The sequence below is a fragment of the Mustelus asterias genome, chromosome 4 (genome assembly GCF_964213995.1).
Source record: "Mustelus asterias chromosome 4, sMusAst1.hap1.1, whole genome shotgun sequence".
Classification (NCBI taxonomy): Eukaryota; Metazoa; Chordata; class Chondrichthyes; order Carcharhiniformes; family Triakidae; genus Mustelus; species Mustelus asterias.
The window spans coordinates 98,850,875-98,872,735 of NC_135804.1; the positions used below are offsets into that span (position 1 = coordinate 98,850,875).

Sequence of the window (21,861 nt, forward strand, 5' to 3'; positions counted from 1 at the left end):
ATTTATGCTCTATATTAAGGACTTGGATGAAGGGACCGATGGTATTGTAGCCAGATTTGCTGATGATTATGAACATAGGAAAGAGTCTGCAAAGGGATAGATTGAGGACAGAAAAATGTGTAATATTCAACATTAGCAGGAAGAAAAGCTGTGCATTATTTAAATGGAGAGGGGCTGCAGAATACAGAAGGATCTGGGTGTCCTTATCCATGAATCAAAGTCAGAATGCAGATACAGCAATTAACAGATGGCAAACAAAATGTTGGCTTAATTGCAAAGGAGTTGGAATACAAAACTAGAAAGTTGGGGCTACAACTATATAGGGCATTGTTGACAGCTCAAGAGTACTATGCACAGTTTGTCTCTTTACAGGAACAGAGACAGTTCAGAGAAGATTCACTTGGCTGATTCCTAGGATGAAGGGGTTGTCTTATGAAGTAGGGGGTGTCTTAAGAAGAAAGGTTAAGCATTGGGCCTATACTCATTCAAGTTCAGAAGACTCTGTGGCGATCTTATTAAGGCACAAGACTGAGGGGGGCCTGACAGGGTAGATGCTAAGAGGATGTTTCCTCTTGTAGGGAATCTCAAACTAGCGAGCAGTTTCAGAGTAACACATCACTCCACTTAAGACAAATGAAGGATTGCTTTGGAGGGTCATTAGCATTTGGAACTCTCTTCCCCAGTGACGTCTGTGTGATTGAATATATTCAAGGTGGGTAGTCAAGCGTTATGGTCAGGCAGCAAAATGGATGCAAGGCCGCATCAGTTCAGCCATGACCTTATTGATTGGCAAAGCAGGTTCAAGGGATCAAATGGCCAAGGCAGTGGTGCATTAATATTGCCACTAGACTAGTAATCCAGAGACTCAGGGTAATACCTGGGGACCAGTGTTCAAAATCTCACCATGTGCAGATGGTGAAATTTGAATTCAATAAAAACCTGGAATCAAAATCCTAATGATGAATGTCATAGAAACCCATCGAGTTCATGAAGGGAAGGAAATCTGCCATCTCTACCCTGTCTGGCCTACATGTGACCCCAGATCCACAACAATGTGGTTGATTCTTAAATGACCCTGTATCACCACCTTGTCCGATTTCTTTCCAAGTTTCCCCTCGGGTGGATCCTCCAACCCACTGTTTAGTTTAAAGCCCTGGTTATGATTCACATTACACTGGTTCAGGAGGACTGTCCAAATGATACAGCTCCCGCTTTCTTCAAATCCATCAGTCCCAGGATCATTCATCTTAATTTATAAGTTTTTTTTTGCATCTACCTCATTCACTACTACTACTGAGCTGTCACTTTTTGTCCCATGCTGCTCATCTGTACTCACTCAATTACTTCAACTTTTCTCTTTAGATTTAAAACCCAATTCTCAATAGTCATTTGATTTGTCAGTCATTGATCAGAACTTTGAAGTGGATAGCCCTTCTTTCCAGAATGCAGCACCCCACAAATTGAAGCCCCTTCTTTTATTACCTGAGTCATGCTTAATTCTCTAATCTGCGTGACCCTATCCCAATTGGCAGATGGCCCAGGTAGCAATCCAGGCATTTGTGGCCCAATGTTTTTGAGGTTCTGCATTTTAATTTGGATCCCAATTTTTTAAACTTCCAGCAGATCATTCCTAGTTTAACCCAGGTCACGAGTTCCTCAATCAACCATGACAATTGGATCCCTCTCTTTACTATCCTAGCACCCCCACCCCAGTTCATCTCCAGCCACAAGAACTTTGACATCAGGTAGACAACACAACCTTCAGAATTCCACTGCAGATCTGGTCTCTGACCATATTGTTCTCCATCACTACCACATTTTTCATTCTGCTAACTGGACTCTTGTAACCCTTCCTTTCCATCCTATAATTCCTGTTCTCAACTACACAGATAGCAAGTACCTTGCACGTGTAGGTACAAGCCTGGGGGGGGGGGGGGGGGAACAGTATGTAGATAGACCAACAAGAGGAGAGGCCACATTGGATTTGGTACTGGGTAATGAACCAGACCAGGTGTTAGATTTGGAGGTAAGTGAGCACTTTGGTGACAGTGACCACAATTCGATTACGTTTACCTTAGCAATGGAAAGGGATAGGTATATGCCAAAGGGCAAGAATTATAGCTGGGGGAAAGGAAATTATGATGGGATTAGGCGAGATTTAGGTGGCATAGGTTGGGGAAGGAAACTGCAGGGGATGGGCACAATTGTAATGTGGAGCTTGTTCAAGGAACGGCCACTACGCGTCCTTGATAAATATGTACCTGTCAGGCAGGGAGGAAGCAATCGTGTGAGGGAACCGTGGTTTACTAAGGAGGTTGAATCTCTTGTGAAGAGGAAGAAGGAGACTTATGTTAAGATGAGACATGAAGGCTCAGTTAGGGCACTTGAGAGTTACAAGTTAGCCAGGAAGGATCTAAAGAAAGAGTTAAGAGCCAGGAGGGGACATGAGAAGTCTTTGGCAGGTAGGATCAAGGAAACCCCTAAAGCTTTCTATAGGTATGTCAGGAATAAAAGAATGACTAAGGTAAGATTAGGGCCAGTCAAGGACAGTAGTGGGAAGTTGTGCGTGGAGTCCGAAGAGATAGGAGAGGCGCTAAATGAATATTTTTCATCAGTATTCACACAGGAGAGGGACAGTGTTGTCGAGGGGAGTACTGAGATGCAGGCTGTTGGACTGGATGGGCTTGAGGTTCATAAGGAGGTGTTAGCAATTCTGGAAAGGGTAAAAATAGACAAGTCCCCTGGGCCGGATGGGATTTATCCTAGGATTCTCTGGGAGGCTAGGGAGGAGATTGCAGAGCCTTTGGCTTTGATCTTTGTGTTGTCATTGTCTACAGGAACAGTGCCAGAAGACTGGAGGATAGCAAATGTTGTCCCCTTGTTCAAGAAGGGGAGTAGGGACAACCCTGGTAATTATAGATTGGTGAGCCTTACTTCTGTTGTGGGCAAAGTTTTGGAAAGAATTATAAGAGATAGGATTTATAATCACCTAGAAATGAATAATTTGATTAGGGATAGTCAGCACGGTTTTGTGAAGGGTAGGGCGTGCCTCACAAACCTTATTGAGTTCTTTGACAAGATGACCCAAAGAGGTGGATGAGGGTAAAGCGGTTGACGTGGTGTATATGGATTTCAGTAAAGCGTTTGATAAGGTTCCCCATGTTAAGCTTTTGCAGAAAATACGGACACATGGGATTGAGGGCGATTTAGTGGTTTGGATCAGGAATTGGCTAGCTGTAAGAAAACAGAGGGTGGTGGTTGATGGGAAATATTCATCCTGGAGTTCAGTTACTAGTGGTGTACCGCAAGGATCTGTTTTGGGGCCACTGCTGTTTGTCATTTTTATTAATGACCTGGATGAGGGCGTAGAAGGATGGATTAGTAAATTTGCGGATGACACTAATGTCGGTGGAGTTGTAGACAGTGCGGAGGGAAGCGGCAGGTTACAGAGGGGCATAGATAAGCTTCAGAGCTGGGCTGAGAGGTGGCAAATGGAGTTTAATGCGGAAAAGTGAGAGGTGATTCACTTTGGAAGGAGTAACAGGAATACAGAGTATTGGGCTAATGGTAAGATACTTGGTAGTGTGGATGAACAGAGGGATCTGGGTGTTCATGTGCATAGATCCCTGAAAGTTGGCACCCAGGTTGATAGGGTTGTTAAGAAGGCATACGGTTTGTTAGCTTTTATTGGTAGAGGGATTGAGTTTCGGAGCCAGGAGGTCATGCTGCAACTGTACGAAACTCTGGTGTGGCCACACTTGGAGTATTGCGTACAGTTCTGGTCGCCGCATTATTGGAAAGATGTGGAAGCGTGGATCAGGTGCAGAGGAGATTTACCAAGATGTTGCCTGGTATGGTGGGAAAATCATATGAGGAAAGGCTGAGGGACTGGAGGTTGTTTTAGTCAGAGAGAAGAAGGTTAAGAGGTGACTTAATAGAGACATACAAGATGATCAGAGGATTAGATGGGGTGAACAGTGAGAGCCTTTTTCCTCGGATGGTGATGGCTAACACGAGGGAACATAGCTTTAAATTGAGGGGTGAGAGATATAGGACAGATGTTAGAGGTAGGTTCTTTACTCAGTAGTAAAGGCGTGGAATGCCCTGCCTGCAGCAGTAGTGGACTCATCAACATTAAGAGCATTCAAATGGTTACTGGATAAACATATGGATGATATTGGAATAGTGTAGATTAGAGGGGCTTTAGGTTGGTTTCACTGGTCGGCGCAACATTGAGGGCCGAAGGGCCTGTACTGCGCTGTAATGTTCTATGTTCTAAGTCAAGGACCAGGCTCCTGTCATGACATCCTGGATCCTTATAGCCACCTGACTCAGTTAAACCTTCTGTCCCTGGCCATTATTAAGTTCTACCCAACCCAAGGAGGCCAACTGCCTTCTGGAATACATTTTGCACAGATGAACTAGCTACAAAAGAAATCAGCTTTTACTTTTGAAAACAAAAACTGCCTACTATCAGCAGTCCTTCGAAGTTAGTCCAATTCCTTTGTGGGGAAGTGTAATGCTATTCTGAATCCATTGCATTGTACAAATATAAGGATTGATTCAGTTTAAAGCTGAAATGTAAGCCTCCATTTTTATTAGATCACCATACAAGAGAATGGCCCTACTTGGTTGCGTTGATATCCTTCTTTGCACCATGTAATGCCAACACCAGGTCTTCCTTTTCTTTCTGTAGGGCAGAAACCTGATCCTCAAGGGATTTGATGTTTACCTGAACAGGACCATAAGTACTTTAACAAAACTTCCATTAGGCAGGGAAACATTTTCAAACAAGAAAGTTTACTATAAAATAACAAAACAATTTGTTTTGTAAAGATTAAATCAAAATATTTATGTCCAAATACGAAGAACATAGCTTTGCATTCTCCCTTACCTGATAGAGCGACTGTACAGGTTCCATTTCACAGTCACCCTGAGACATTTTCCTGGCCAGTTCTTCTTTAAGCGCTAGCACTTTGTTCAGTTCCATCAACTCTTTGGACATCTGTGCATGCCTCAGAGCATGACAGGCCGTGAAAGGATCAGAGTCCCTCTTTTCCTTTATACTGTTATCCTCCTGTTGAACAAAGATCTCAAGTTATTGAATATATTGCTGCAGGCATACTCATCCAAAATTAGTGGCTTCACGGGCTGCTTATTTGAAACGATGTCAAAGTATAGATCTCAAAAAAGAATCTCAACTCGTCTCTATTTGCAAGACTTCGCAGCACACAGCTTATAACTAATACACCAAGACACAAATTTCCACAAATTAAAGTTAGAGTCCAATGACTAAAGTTTGCATTCACGGGCAGGTCGAAGTAAACTTTGGGTATAATTCCAGAATAATACATGCCAGCATTTGGCATGTACATAGTGGAACTCAATGCAAATCTTTTCTAAAAAAGAAACGAGAAAAATATTGGAATTAAAATATTACTTTTGTTTAATGTACACAGAAAATAAGGTCACTTACATCTGCACTGTCTTCCCCTTCTTGCTGTAGATCAACTCCCTCCATCTCGGGTTGCATTTTTGTGCACTCATCCTAAACAGTAGAAATAAAAACAAATGCTGTGTCTCAACCTAGAGATGACAAGATTCCTTCTTCTACAGATTTTAGCCCATACTTCATTTTCATGCATCCTGAACAAATAATATTCTTTGATATTTTAAAATCAACCTCCAAAATTTCATTACAAGGTATTTTCCTTCCAATTTTCATTTTTTCCTTTCCTAAAAAGGTCACAAAGTCAGGGTACAGTGGTTTGGCAGTCCTACAATATTTTATTCAAGTTAACTTTGCATATCAAACACAGTAGCTTGCCAAAATGCAAGAGTAGGTCACAGCTAAATTCAATCTTGTCCTTGGGTAAAATTGTCACACCCATAAGTCCACTGCTTTGTTTTCAGGATCAGAAATTTTTCCTCTAGTAGAGCATAGCAGCCATTTGTAACAGGCAATATATTTGTCCGTAAATAGGTTTACCACGCTTGCTTCAAATACTAGGAGAAGAACATGGTGAGCAGCCCATGTATTCTCCAAGAAGCAATTCAAAGAAATAAATCGTATCATAGAGAAAAAACATTAAGTAGCAAAATATTCTCTATCGGAATCAGAGGCTAGCAATTCCATTTGCAGCCCCTTGACACATTTGGGCGAGTCACCCAGAAGTACTTGCTTTTCTCTTGACAGGCATGAATTTAACAAATGGCAGATTCCCAAATTCAGGTCAACTGTTTAACCTGGTCTCTGCGAACTCCTACGCAGTATTAGATATTCTGCCTAACATTAAAACCGTAATCAAAAGAAAAGACATTTTGAAAAAGTTCACACAAGACAGGTTTGAATCTGGTTCATATGGTTCAATGAATCAGCCCTTTACCCACTTGATCCATGTTTTGGAGTTGGGTGGGTGCGTTAAGAGAAGAAGCTAATGCAGATGTTGGATTTCTTTTCATAGCATGTCCACATTCAAAAATGGTGCTAGGAATGCGACTGCTTTTTATTTCTTTTGAAACCAAAATTAGTCACACTGGTTTGAGGATTGAAACATTAACACCCCACTGCTAATTAAGAATCATCACTCCTTTAAAGCAACAGCACATTACAAAAGGCTGCATTTGCTGCAACACCATGCATTGCATGCATGGTCACCATCTTTATAGGGGGCAATCTGCAACAGGGCTGAGGCATGGCGGTATCTGGCTTTTCAATTGCAAATATTACAGTACAGGAGGCAGAATCCATCAGGAGTCCTTTAGATTTCTTTATCCCATTTGTTTTCCCTCATTTGTCTTCCTTCTTCTCCCCATTATTTTAGGGAGGCACCTTTCTTCCATTAAAAAAAAACCTTGTCCCAGCAGCATATTTCAGTGGTGTGGAGAGAATACTGTGTAATTAAGCCGACATTCCTCAATCTGCTTGCTTGTTGGTGCTTAAATGTGCAGTGCTGGGAGAAACAAGTCCCAGAGCTGCAAATGGAACCGCAGTTGTTACCGGGTGGATCAGAAGCCTCCCTTCCCGCCCATCCCCGGAAGTGGAAGCCTTTCTGACTGCCTGCCTGTCACAGGGCTCAGAAACTGGGTGAAAATCTTCCAAGTGGCATGGTACCTCCTATAAATGACAACACAAGAATTTGCACAGACATCTTGCATTGGCAGGAGACTTGAGAAACCTGTCCAGAAATCAAAGGCAAACAATTGCAGGTACTGTTATAGCAGGTGTTAAAACTCCTGTAGGTGGACCAAACAAGCCAGTGATGCAATCCAAGAATGAATATATTTAAAAAAGACTGTAAAACCCATCATCCATTAGCTGCTGTATTTTTAATCAGTGTATGACAACCACACAAAGGTGTTGCTTTTCTAATTTTCGATGCGCTGAAACTATTTAACTATTTGAGTTTTATCTAGCAGATCAAGATATCACCTACACAGCCAAATAAAGATTCCTTCAATCAATTAGTTTGCAATTTTCAACCTCAATACTCCACAAAAATGACACTCACCTGCATATTAGAAATGATCTGCTGCAGATTACGAATGATCTTTATTTGCTCACTCATTTCTTCATCTGCTGAAATTTCCATTAGCTTGTCCAAGTCCAACTTGCACCTATTAAGGTTAATAACCAAATGCATCTAAAAACTATGCTCAATAGGACTACTATAATCAGTACATCCCAAAGCACCCAACTCAAAATTGGGAGTTAGAATTGCGCTTTCCTCCTGCTACAGTCACTATAACAAAATGGAAAATGTTTTATTCCCACACACCACACAATTTTGAAAAAAGGACAAGTTTCACATAATAGTGGACTGGAATCAAACTAGACTAGTAAAGGATAAACAGCTTCCCATCTCAGATGCTAGATTGTTTCAAAGGACTAGTGCACCCAGTCTGTTTCTCCAGTATAATTCTGCAGGGTTTCCTCTTTTTTTAAGTTGAGTCTTTCAGTCCATCATATCAGTGTAATCTTCTATCTAGATGCTTTATCCCCTATGATGTTTTGTATCCTCTATTTCTGCACTATATTTGGATATGCCCAATTCCCAAATGTTAGTGCCAGAATCTTCATGCAATTCAAATGGCCACAAAAGTGTACATGGAGTACATATCTGGCAGTTGGCAAGGAGGAGGGAGGAGGTGTTCCTTTCCTTTTTCACCTGTAGGAATTGGTTCTTACTCTACGACAGGGAAAGGAACTAGCTGTTTGGAGACTCTGGTAGTTGCATAAGGTCAGTTTCAGTCTCAAGATTTAACTGGTAGAAAAGTTAATGAATATATTTTTGAAAAAGTGAATATATTTAATTAAAACACATTTTTCAAAAAAAGTGCGTCAGGGCGATTAGCACTGTTGCCTCAGTGCTAGGGAGCCAGGTTAAATTCCAACCTCGGGTGACTGTTATTGTGTAGAGTTTGCACATTCTTTCCATGTCTGCGTGAGTTTCCTTCAAGTGTTCCAATTTCCTCCCACTGCCCAAAGAGGTGCAGGTTAGGTGGATAGGCCATGCTAAATTGTCCCTTAGTGTCCCAAGAGATGTGGGTTATGGGGATTAGTGCGGCAAGTATGTGGGGTTACGGGGATAGGGCCTGGGTAAAATGCTCTAGTCGGTGCAGACTAGATGGGCCAAATGGTCTTCTACTGCACTGTAGGGATTTAATGATTTTTTTGAAGGCAGCTGCAGCAAGTAAGAGCTCCTGAATGCCGGTGTGATCCAGAGCAAATACACCTGCTCAGAGTCGCTGAGCAGTAGACGGCAACTTATCAGGGAAGTGGAAAGTTATCTGGTTGCTTTGTGCCAGGAGACAGTCACACCACTTAGGATAGGGCCAGTGGTCAGGGACAGGATGGTGTGACTGCAAACTAGGCAGGTGAGGGGATCCAGAGGGCAGGAGCCCAAGCTTGAATGCTCTCAGCTTGTTCAGAGGAGACTGGGGGCTCAAGAGTGGATAAGCAAACTGATCATGGCACTGTGGAAACAATCAAGTGTGGGGAAACAAAGGAATGTTGTGGTAGTAGAGGATGATATAGCGAGGGGGATTGACACGGTTCTCTGCAGCAAAGAGTGAGTGGTCAGACAGCAGTGTTGCCTGCCTGGTACCAAGGTTCAGGACATCCACTCACAGCTCGAAAAGAATGTGGTGGGAGGGAGAGGATCCAGTTGATGCAGTCTATGTAAGTACCAACTACATAGTTATAACTAGTAATGTTCTGCATAGAGAGAATGAGTTAGGCACTAAATTCATAGAAATCATAGAAACCCTACAGTGCAGGAGGAGGCCATTCAGCCCATCAAGTCTGCACTGAACACAATCCCACCCAGGCCTCACCCCCATACCCCTACATATTTACCCACTAATCCCTCTAACCTACGCATCTCAGGATTCTAAGGGGCAATTTTTAGCGTGGCCAATCAACCTAACCTGCACATCTTTGGAAATTAAAAATCAAAACCTCAAAAGGTTATAATCTCAGGAGGGAGGCAACAGTGCTGCATGAAGTGTCAGTCAGTCAAGCCTTTATAAATAGCAAAAAAGAGTAATAATGGAGGGGCTGGGGCGAATGCATGGACCACAAAGAATTAAACAGAGAGCAATATTTAAGGGTAGCCAGATCATTCATAGTGGAAAGGAGGCCATCATTATACCAAATAGGAGACTGCAGCAGTGGTGGAGATTAAGGGGCATTGTGAAGAGGGAAAGAGAGGAGGATCTAAGAGGATGGGGAGTAGGTAGGAGGAAATAAACAGATTTAAGTTTAAGATCTCTGGAGATATGAGAGGGCTATAAGGAGGGAACAGGCAGAGTCCATAACTGTTCCATATTGAGAGAAGGGAAGAGGAGGCATGGTACTGGTCAAAATTGCTGGTGTGCTGACTTGTGCCAACACCACCACTTTGTTTCAGGTATCTCCTGCTAAAATTTCAAAAACGTAATGATTAACAGAATTGCCACCATAATTGTTTACATAGTAGCCTTCCTTGCAAGAGTCAATTTTGTGATCCTGACAACGAGAGCTTGACCATGAATGGGCCTTATTGGATACACAAAATTCGATAGCACAAAACAGAAAATGTGGCAGATACATACGCATCATGTTTCGCGAGTTCAGTCAGTTTATACACCAATTTCTCATTCATCTGTTCAGTCTGCACAAAAAAAATTAGAAAAGCTTATACACTATAATTATGCGCTTCAAATGTGAACACAAATAAGCAAAACATGCTCAAGTTACATTGGGATTTATGGCCTCTCCAGCATAATTCCTGTAGACTCTGAAAATTAAACTCAAGGCCGCATATTCCTATAAACAATCTACAGATATTTAGTGCCTCAATCATTAAACTTTATTTGGCGGATAGAGAACAGAAGAGGGGATGAGAGATTGAAACAGAAAATCTTGAGGAGCAGCATGCAAAAACAACACAAGTCACCTTCATTCTAAAGGGGAAAATTATTTCATGTCACGACAAGAGGGAATTTGAAAGACCGCATAAATTAAGTTAGAGTACTTCAGGTCACAGCACTAGGGCAAAAAAAAGACAACATTTTAAAAAAGGAGAAATGCTGGCTGGAAATCTTACCACTATGACCCTTTCACACATCTGAGTTGTCTGGCCAACTGCATCACGAAGCTCTTTACTCAGATTTTCTATTTCTTCTCGGTGCAGTCTCGTTGTCTCAATTGCAGATTGCTGATTTTCTGATTTATCTGCCCTGTTAAAAGAATTTTTCTCTTGATAGTTCACACAAATAATAATTAGCAGCAAATCAGACAGGAGCTCTCCAATTCTGCTCCAGTTTTCCATAACACTTCCAAGAAACCATTAATTAGTTCAGTTGAGCACTGCATCCCCCCCAAAAAAAAACAAACAGGTGAAATTGGCAGGTTTGCACCAGGGAAAAATAAAGCTAATTAAAGAGTTGCTCTTTCATCGTGAAATGATGAGCAATTCTAATTTGCTTACTTCCTCAGTACCAAAGCCAAATGTCCTTTTAATGGCAAAATGTTTTGAACTTGGATTTAAAAAAATACACGTTTTATAATAAAAGCATTATACAACTCCAATGCAAAAGGCAATTCAACAATCCTAGACAGCCCAGTATTGCACATTTTAAGCTCCAAGCAATTTGAGTCTTTTAATTTGGTCTTAATGAGAAAATAATACAAGAGGCTCCTAAATTAAGTACCAGAAGAGGGTATCAAATAAACTTTGTTCTCCAAGAATGCAAAAAAGAAAGAAAATCTAGAAGGAAGTCCATCAAAAATAGTTATACGAAGTTCGACTTCTGTTTTTGCTATTAGTAACTAGACACTGATTATTAGACTTACCTATTGCTGATTTGAACTGTTCCCCCATGTGCTTGTAGCAGCAGTACTTGAAGTTCTTGCACCTGAACCAAAATTGCAAGAATCACATCAACAACACACTATCTTTAGGAGTAAACAGAACATAATTGCTCTGTTTACAGAACATAATTGCTCTGTTCAAAGACTATTTCCTCGGGTGGATGGAGCTATTACAAGGGGGCATAACTATAGGGTTCGTGGTGGGAGATATAGGAAGGATATCAGAGGTAGGTTCTTTACGCAGAGAGTGGTTGGGGTGTGGAATGGACTGCCTGCAGTGATAGTGGAGTCAGACACTTTAGGAACATTTAAGCGGTTATTGGATAGGCACATGGAGCACACCAGGATGATAGGGAGTGGGATAGCTTGATCTTGGTTTCAGATAAAGCTCGGCACAACATCGTGGGCCGAAGGGCCTGTTCTGTGCTGTACTGTTCTATGCTGTACTGTTCTATGTTCTATAATTCAGCATGGATGACCCTAGTCATTTATCCCGCAAATAAATAAAATTGCAGGCATCTTCCACTTCATGATTTGTTTAAAAAAAAATGAGGAAGCTGAAAAGACCACCATTACCAAGTTAGGACATCAAAGTGGCTTTCTGGTTGGAATGCTTCACTTACAGTCATTGCAATTCAAGTTGAAAAAATACACAATGGAAACTACGGAGCAGCCCCAATAATCTTGAAAATATTATTCTTGAAGCAAAATGCAACAATTCTGCTTGGCCTGACCTTCTATACAATTTTATACATGTAAATGTAGATTATTCAGCAATTTTCAACTGTACCAGAACTCCAACATGCAACAGTCAAATAAATATTTTAAAAGAATCTTCAGAAGCAATACAAACAGTGCTAAACAAAGAACAAAAACATAAAAAATACCTGCTGTCGAAGGCGCTGCAGTTCTGCAGCCTGGGGATCAAAGTTAACCACAGGCTTGTTCTTTATCTTCCTGGCTCTGTCAGCATAGCGTAGAGTATTTAGAGTTTCTTCAATATTAGAATCAGCAGGACTGACACAAGCTATCATCAAAGTATGGCTATTTCCACCAAGTGAGTCTGAAATGAGAAATACCAGGACAATCCGATTGTAAATTAGTTCAATTGGATTTGATGGCAGTGTCACTGGACTAATCCAAATGCCCAGTTTAGGGCATGGGTTCAAATCCCACAGCAGCTGGTAAAATTTAATTCCAGTTAATAAATCATGAAATATTTAGCAAGTCTCAGTAATGGCACCCATGACAACTATCAAAAGATAGTCATAAAAACTCATTGACTTAAGAATGCCATTCAGGAAAGGAAATCTGCCATTCCTCCTTGTGTGGACTACACAAGATTCTGGATGCAAAGCAATCCATTTTACTCTCAAGTGCCCAACAAGCAACTCTGTTCAAAATGTACTTCAGAATGGGCTACAAATGCCTGCCTTTGCAGTGATACCCACATCCCATGAAAGAAAAAAAGGCCACTTCCTCCTCATTTAAAATGTCATGAAATGCAAATAAAATGTTGACTGGCACACAAACCGCAACACAAGACTGAATACGTCACCTTGTAGCAATCGTGTGAGTTTTGAATCTCGATATGGTACAAAGCCCTTGCGATTATTCTCATCTCCAAGTGCACTGATAACATTACCCAGGCACAACAACCCACGATTGATGTTGATTCCTGAAAAAGACTGACCATTAGTCAACCAACATGCTGCAGAAGATAGAGTCTGTTGTATAAGACAACATAGAAACCTGTTGTACAAACAGATAAAATCATTGAAATCATTCCGTGACGGACAGAACTGAGTTCCTTTTCTGTCTGTCAGTCAGCCAGCTAATCAGCTTCACTGCACATGATCAAGTAATAGGCTAATTCTTCACTTATCTACAAAGCAAGAGTGGTAAATCAGTCAGCTCAACCCAAACATGTGCCTAGAGTAAAGACTTTAGTGAGGCAACATGATGCAAGAAGATCGATCAAACAGAATAAATACAGAGACTCATGTATAGCTTTTGGAATTACTTCAGTTACAATCAAATAGTTAATACACAGCACTGACTTCGCAATTTAAAAGTCCTTCCAGATAAGTATCATAGTTCAGTAACTACACTTATATGACAATTAGTACAGTTACTAGGACTGTAGGTTGGACAGAAGAAATTTAATACCAATATAGTAAAATTTCAGTCATCAGTTACTCTAACTGGAATTCTAGGAATTTTGGAATGAGATCGGGCCTGTTTTTTTTTTGATTGGAGCTATCAAACTTATCAGTAATAATCTCCAGTCTCAGCCTCTCACCACCTCCCCTCAGTGCCACTCACTCAATTTGCACATGCTCCTGCATTTCAGTACTTCAATTCCAGAGTGATCATCCTGTAGCTCTCCCATTGGACAAAAACACAAGGCAATTTGTATCTCAATTACCCAGCATATTTGATTGACCAGCACCTCCTGGTCTCAGAGCATGCCCAGGTTAGAGATTTTGCTGTATAACAATGCCCCTACCCCACAGGAAGAAAAAGGGCCACAAGATGTGAAGAACATTTATGAAACGTGTAGCACCATGTGAAAATGGCAGCTTGGCATGGCCAATGGTATTGTTTATAGCACCCAGGTCAGAGTTGATAGGACATGGGAGTCAAGCAATAGTCGAAGATGACGCTTGTACATAGGCTGATATTTCAGTGCAGTTCTGCAAGATACTGTCTTTTAACCAAAACATTCAACTGAGTTTGGTAGAATGCAAAACAAACCACAGGACTCAAACAGCAATATCTTGGGAAACATTTGAGAAATTGTTGGCCTGGTTTCTCTCATTGCAGTTTGTTGGACCTTACTGAGCATAAATTGGTTGCCCTGTTCACCCATATAAAACAGTGAGCACACTTCAGAAGTAATCACAAGTTGCAAATGCTTTGGGATATTTACCAAGCATGAAAAATGTTTACTGTTAAAAATTATACTATACTAGAATGAAAAGGAAAAGAGAGTGGAAAGTGAGTTGCATTAACAAGGTTTTAGTCACAGGAAAGGAACAATGATTTGCAAGGAGGCAATAGAAAATGTAAAGAAACAACTTTGTTCTTTAGCTTGTGATAAATGGAAGCACAAAAGGGTCAAGACATCTGTTTACTAGTTGGCAGGTAAGAGTTAACAAAATACAAGCAATGAAAAAGGAAAAATGGAACAATGCCATTTAAACCTTCACAGAATCGGGATCAAATAAGAGATCATAGCTGGGCAACAACTGACCAAAAGAAACGCCGGAAATTTAAGCGTAAAATTTCCTAAGATATGGGTCAGTTATGGGGAAAGATTTATTCAAACTGATTAGATCAAGAGGGGTATTTGACAGAATTGTGCAAAATTAACAAATATACAAGTAAATAGAGAACTTCTCATTTTCATGAAAATAAAGAAATTTAAAATACATCAAGAGGAAGATTGGAAAAATTCACATCTAGGGCAATTTTGGCTTTTTTTGTTCCTGAAACCCAAAATGTGTCAAAAAAAGTACTGGATGCAGATACAAAGCAAAAATGTGACAAATGAATTCAGATAAATTTAGAATATGGATTAACACGTGGGAATAAAGCAAACAGCTAAAATTGTTACTTGAGCATTGTAGTAAAAATGACTGACTTGAATTCAGTCCATCGAGTCTGCACTGACTCTCCGAAAGAGCTTCTTACCCAGGCCCACCTCTGGCCTATTCCCGTAACCCCACACGTTTACCTTGTTAATCCAAATAACTTCAATAGATACTATCCCTCCTTTTCCCTCAGGATCACCTCTCCCAAGCACATCAAGCTGATTATTACTGTTGCAAAAAACAAGCAGCTGCTAAAATAGCCAAAATAAATAAATCATTAACAGCATCCTTTACTAACTGTTTATTCTTAAGAAATTGTTTTTCTTGTGCATTTACTATCAACTTAAATATAAACAGTATCCAATCTCACTCTCAATTTTCAGGCCCTTCACCCAGTGTTGTGCCAGGAGTCCTTCCAAATGCTTTGCCATTATTTACAACCTGCCAACAACAATGAGGACACCAAATCCAGAGGTCTCTATTCAGGTTAAGATCCTTTTTAAAAAAAAGAGGAATCTTCCATGCAACATCCCCCCTCCACCTTTCAAAAAGTATCCCAAGGCCAACTACTTGCAAAAGATTACCTTCCTTCAGGCGGTCACCTTCTGCTTTTGTTTTCTTTTGGCGCTCTGATCCTGCCAGGTCCACCAGGTGTAGCTTGGAACGGAAGTAATTGTTTCTGAAGAGAAAGGCAAGAGAATTGTTTTCAGAAATGGTCCCACTCGAAGGAAAATAAACCATCCATTCTTCCAGTTTAATAGGTACATTATTGAGAATTTCACAGTAAGAGCACAATAACCACAGTCAAAGCCCTTTTTCCTAAACCAAAGGTTGACAAATCTAGGGTCCAAATGCCATGCAACTGATTTAAAACATACCACATAAGCATGAAAAAGATCAGCACTTATAAAACCACATTTGACCAAAGAAAACCAAAAGCTGAAGCACAAACTATTTACTTGTCACTTTTCTTTCTCTGCTCAACAGAGACTGTGAAGATGGCATGTGATCGTGATGACTGGGAATTCATAGCTGTTGCAGCAACTGTCCTTGTAGAATTTCCTTGTTCCAAGCAATTCACCATATCCATTGCAGTTAATACTTTTGTTTCAATTAGACCTACAATCTGAGAGATTTATAGAACAGAGTTTGCAATTAATTTATAAAGGCATATTGTCTTAGAATCAGGCCAACGCAGCATGACAGAAATATTAATCTAGCTCACTAAAAAAGGACCAATATACATGTTTACACCCATAGTCCTCCAAATGCAGGTTGCCACAACGAAATTTTCAGTAAAATAGAATGGCAGCACTTATGCATCACATACTACTGTACTCAGAACAGTACAAGTGGATACACAGTCAAATAAAGGCACATCAAGGAAAGACAAGTCATATCAAATAACATGAATTGTTAAAATAGATTTTTAATAAAGTACATCCTAGCAATGAATGCTCTTCCGAAAGGGCAATTGCACTAGTATTGTAGACTAGATAACGTCCCAGGGGCACAGTAGTTAGCACTGCTGCCTCACAGCCCCAGGGACCCGGGTTCGATTCCCGGCTTGGGTCACTGTCTGTGCTCTTCCAGTGTCTGCGTGGGTTTCCTCCGGGTGCTCCGGTTTCCTCCCACAGTCTAAAAGACGTGCTGGTTAGGTGCATTGGCCATGCTAAATTCTCCTTCAGTGTACCTAAACAGGTGCAGAGTGTGGTGACTAGGGGATTTTCACAGTGACTTTGTTGCAGTGTTAATACAAGCCTACTTGTGACTAATAAATAAATAAAATAAACCATTACATACCTTTATTCCTTCTTTAGGATCTTCTCTAATGTGGATCTGGGATTTCTCCCGAGATGAGTGCAACAGATCCAAAATCTCCTCATTGTAAATCTATTGAGAATGACAAAAAGATGCAACTGAATAACTGGAATGGGATTGGTTTCACACATCAGGAACAATTCCACAAAACAGAGCTCAAGGATTTCAAAAGTTAACCATTTACAATCAAAAGAACCTGTCAAGAATTAACTCAAAACTACATTTCAGTTTCCAAGGAATTATCGGTATAGCCAGTACAATGTCAATTCTCAGGTTTCATTGCCATACCAAAGAGGTTTGGTTTTCATTCCCCATCTGACTACATGCAAACACCAAAGCCCCACTTAAATTTTAAAAACTGGCACCTTTCTGGGCTGTCTGTCTCAAGATGGCTGGTATCTACATTGCATGAAGTATAACCATTTGGGCAATAACCCAGCTTTTCATTGAATCTCTATAGTGTGGGAGGCCATTTGGTCCATCGAGTCTGCACCGACTCTCCGAAAGAGCACTACGTCGGCCCCACTTCCCCACCTCATCCCTGTAACTCCACACATTGATCATGGCTAAACCACACAACTTGCACATCCCTGGATATTAAGGGGCAATTTAACATGACAAATCCACCTGCCCTGCATATTTTTGGACAGTGGAAGGAAACTGGAGCAGCCCATTTTAAGCATGGTGGTTTCAGAGGAGAATCAAGTAACATTTGCACCACTCAAATCCCAGGCAATGATTTTCTCCAACAAAAAAGATCTCATGACAGCAGTGCCCAGCATTACTGTCTCAGTGCCAGAGACCCAGATTCAATTCCAGCCTTGGGTGACTGTGTGGAGTTTGCATGTTCTCACTGTGATTGCACGGGTACCCTCCAGGTACTCCGGTTTCCTCCCTCAGTCCAAAGATGCGTGGGTTAGGAGGATTAGTCACAGTAAATGCATGGGGTAATGGAGATATGACATGGGAGTGGACCTGGGCAAGATGCTCTTTGACGGTTGGTCTAGACTCGATGGGCCGAATAGCCTCCTACTGCAGTGTAGGGATTCTATGAAATGATACTTACATCGCTGAATTCCCCATCCCCAATCACCATGGGGTGATTGGCACCCCATCCACTACTGATGCAGTTGTACACCATCTACAAGATGCACTGCTTTAACTCCAAGGCTCCTTCAAATCCACAACTTCTAGCACCTAGACAAATAAAATCAGCAGGTGCATAGGAACACCACCACCTGGATGTTCCCCAACCAAGCCATACACCACCCAGGCTTGGAATTTTCCCATCCCGCTGCACTAATTCTTTAGCGCAGCAGACCAGGTCATTCTCACGTCAGCTGATTCGCAGGGTTCATGTGAGTGCCCCTGGGGCACCTTGGCTGGGCATGGGGCAGTACAAAGGGGCCCGCTAACACTCTGCAGTCAGGATTGGTGGGGGAAGCAGGGAGGCTAGCGATCGGGGTAGGCTGGGACGGGGCGCGGAGAGCCAGCACTGCGGGGATCATAGGGCTGGCCAGTGAGTCATCGAGCTGTCCAGCAACCAGGAGGCCGTCAGTGCGGGGCCACTCCACATGCGCTGATCTCAGCACTGAGATCGGCACATGCGCAGTAGCCCGTTCAGTGTGCTGATGTCAGCCTCCCCAGCGGGAATAGGCCCTGTCCCCTGAAATTTAATGATATTTATGCTGGTTGCCTCTGCAGTGCACAGAATGTGGGAGATTCTTCATTGAACTCCCATCGAAAAAAAACAGCATTAATTACTCCAGTTTTCACGTGTATTTGACACTAAGAATTCCGCCCATATTGTCACCTGGTCAAAACCACCACATTCACAAGGGCATTTTGGGACAAGCGATAAATGCAGCCCTAGCCAACGACATCCACATCCTACGATAAATTCCATCACTGTTGCTAATTCATCTTAATTATCAGATATACCCAATTAAATATCAGGAACATAAAATCCGGTTTCAAATTTTGTTCCTTGGTTACCAATTCATAGGAACAGGAGCAGGCCATTCAGCCAATCAAGCCTGCCCCACCATTCAATTCACAATTCACTCCCTCCAGTCTGTTTGCAACCTCTGTCACGTGCTTCCAAAATGAGCTTCTCATCTCATATTCAAGCCATCACTAAGTCAGTCTATTTTCAGCTCTAATATTTAATCCATCTCAGTCTCAACAACTCCAATGTGGCTGATCCCCCACATTCTATCTTCTAAACTAAAGACCATCCAAAATGCTGCTGCCCCTGTCTTTGCTCGCACCAAATACCAGTCCTCTACCACTCATGCTCACTGATCTACAATGGCTCTTGGTCAAACAACTTTCAATTTTTAAATGTTCACCCTTGTTTTCAATTCTCTCCATGGTCTCACCCTTTCCTATTTAATCTCCTCCAACCCCACAGATCAGGTATTTATACACACCCAGTTCTGGCTTTCCACGCATCCACAATTTAACCGCTTCACCATTGGTAGCTACCCTTTGAACTGCAAGGACTTCAAGCTCTGGAATACCCCCGCCACCTCACTTTTCTCCTTTAGGTAGCTCCTTAAAAACCTATCTCTAAATTCTCCTTATGCAGTTGCAATTGTATTTTGTTTATAATGCTCCTATGAAGCATCGAGATGTTCATTACAATTAAAAAAGGTGTTAAATAAATGCAGGTTACCTTATACCTTTCAAATTAGATGTTTTTAAAATTTAAGACCCTGATGTCACACATTTTTTTCTTAAGACTATAATCCCAACTATTCACGACAAAAAAAATCCTGTCAAACAACTTTTTCAGTGACTTGTCAACAGCAATTTTAGAACATTTTCTGCTCCAGTTACACTGTGGTCCATGCCATTCACATTTTATCCACTTTCATTCAGTGTACCTCACCAATGTAAAACGGAGGAAAAAATGCAAAATAGTGCATTCTTAGCAATAGGATAATTATCTCTCCCTTCCTTACCTCTAGATAGGAAACTTTTAATGTGAAATCAGTATCGGAATTTTCTTCAATCATCCTAAAGAGCATATGTATTACTCTTGGAATCACTCCAACACCAGGATCACCCTCTTGTCCAGATGTGTAGGTGCCTCCCATAGAATAGGTCTTTCCAGAGCCAGTCTGTCCATATGCCAATACTGTAGCATTGTACCCTGGAACAGCAGAGGAGACAAGACAATAAAGTCAGTGATATCACATTTAAAAAGGCACATGGGGAGGAGTAATGATCAATGCTTTGGAATTGGCTATTCAGTCAATCTAACCTGCTCAATAAGATCATAGGTGATTTTTATCTTGGCCTAAATTCCAATGTCCTGCCCAGTAACCTTTGACTGCTCCAAAATTCAAAAAGCGTTTCTTCAAGCATTCTAGATTGAATGGCTGACTTTTTGGAGCAGAGAATCCCAGAGATTCGGTCGTCAGAAAATAAATTCTGGGAATCTCTAACGCTAGTGCTAAATTCCTCCAGGAAGGGAAATACCTTCACAGCATCTAGTCTGTCAGAATCTATGTTTCAATAAAACCACTCACATTCTTCTGAACTCCAAATAGCACAAGCCCAACCTGTTCAGCCTTTAGTAATAAGGCCCTTTATCCAACGAATCTATCAAGCGAACCTTCTTTGAATTGCTTCCAATCCAAGTATATCCTTCTTTAAAAAAAGGAAACCAAAACTGTATGCAGTCCCCTACTGTGATCTTACCAACAGCGTGCACAGTTGTAGCAAGACTTCCCTATTTTTATACTCCATCCATCCTTTTTGCAATAAAGGCCAAATTCTATTTGCCCAATTACTTAATGCAGCTACATGCTAACTTTATATTTCACACAAGAAATCATGCAGATCCCACCAAATGCATGCATTTTGCTGACTTTTGCCACTTAAATAATATTCTGCTTTTTCTTACTCTTCCCAAAAAGTGGACAATCTCACATTTTCCCACTATATATGCCATCGCCAAATTTTTACCCACTCACCTAACATATCTCTATCCATTTTCAGACTAACCTCAACTTGCTTTCCCAGCTAAATTTGTATTGTAGTCAAATTTGCTGAAAATACATTCAAGGACTTCATCCAAGTCATTAACATAGATTGTAAATTGCTGAGGCCCCAGTGATCCCTGTGACTGTCCAATCATTAGCTTGCCAACCTGAAAATTACCCATTTACCCAGGCTTCCTTTCCTGTTAGTTAGCTAATCCTCTATCCAATTACCCATAACAACACAAGTTCATCTTCTGCAGGAACATTTTATGTGGCACCTTTACAGAATGCCTTCTGGAAATCCAAATACATTACATCTACTGGGGTCACTTTCATTCACTTGTTACATCCTCAAAGATCACTAATAAGATTTTCCAATCCATGAGGACCTTTTCAGAATCCAGGGATTTGAGAAGATAAAAAGTGGGTGGCACAGTGGTTAACACTGCTGCCTCAAAGCTCCAGGGACTTGGGTTCGATTTCCAGCTTGGGTCACTGTCTGTGCGGAGTCTGCACATTCTCCCAGTGTCAGTGTGGGCTTCCTCCCACAGTCCGAAAGACATGCTGGTTAGGTGAATTGGCCATGTTAAATTCTCCCTCAGTGTACCTGAACAGGCGCTGGAGTGTGGGGACTAGGAGACTTCCACAGTAACTCCATTGCAGTGTTAGTGCAAGTCTACTTATGACACTAATAAACTAAAAACTTAAAATAAAGCATTCACTATTTATTCAGCCACTTGAGACTGCAGGTACAACTCATCCAAGGAACTTAACTTGTCTAGTACTCACTCTCTATTGGCAAGTTCCTCTTTCCTTCCCCACCACTGATTTTCTACCACCTTTAGAATGCTTTTAGCATCTACTATGAAGACAGGTAGAAGATTTGCTCAAAGTCTCTGCCACTTTCTTGTTTCCCCATCATTAATTCTGTAGTCTCATTCACTAAGTGACTATTAATTACAAATACTTTGAGACTGTATGTTTTATATTTCTTGCTGCTTTAATTTCAAAGTATTTTCCCCCTTTATTTAAAAGAAAAATCATTTGCAGGTTCCTAACATTGTCACAATCTTCTGGCCTACCACTTTGCAGTATC

The 21,861-nt window shown here is 41.2% G+C and overlaps 1 protein-coding gene across 2 annotated transcripts in view; it reads right to left on the reverse strand.

The window, feature by feature from the left end:
* The window catches only part of kif4 (kinesin family member 4), a 76,382-nt gene that overhangs the window by 43,629 nt on the left and 10,892 nt on the right, over positions 1–21,861 (reverse strand). For both annotated transcript variants that reach the window (XM_078211435.1, XM_078211434.1), the window contains exons 4-16: positions 19,740–19,930; positions 16,756–16,845; positions 15,912–16,078; positions 15,537–15,631; positions 12,915–13,034; positions 12,244–12,419; positions 11,339–11,400; positions 10,590–10,722; positions 10,096–10,154; positions 7,512–7,617; positions 5,477–5,548; positions 4,895–5,077; positions 4,629–4,732 (exon numbers count right to left, since the gene is read on the reverse strand). In XM_078211435.1, coding sequence (XP_078067561.1) covers positions 4,629–4,732; positions 4,895–5,077; positions 5,477–5,548; positions 7,512–7,617; positions 10,096–10,154; positions 10,590–10,722; positions 11,339–11,400; positions 12,244–12,419; positions 12,915–13,034; positions 15,537–15,631; positions 15,912–16,078; positions 16,756–16,845; positions 19,740–19,930 — 1,558 coding nt within the window. The remainder of the gene's footprint in view (positions 1–4,628; positions 4,733–4,894; positions 5,078–5,476; positions 5,549–7,511; positions 7,618–10,095; positions 10,155–10,589; positions 10,723–11,338; positions 11,401–12,243; positions 12,420–12,914; positions 13,035–15,536; positions 15,632–15,911; positions 16,079–16,755; positions 16,846–19,739; positions 19,931–21,861) is intronic.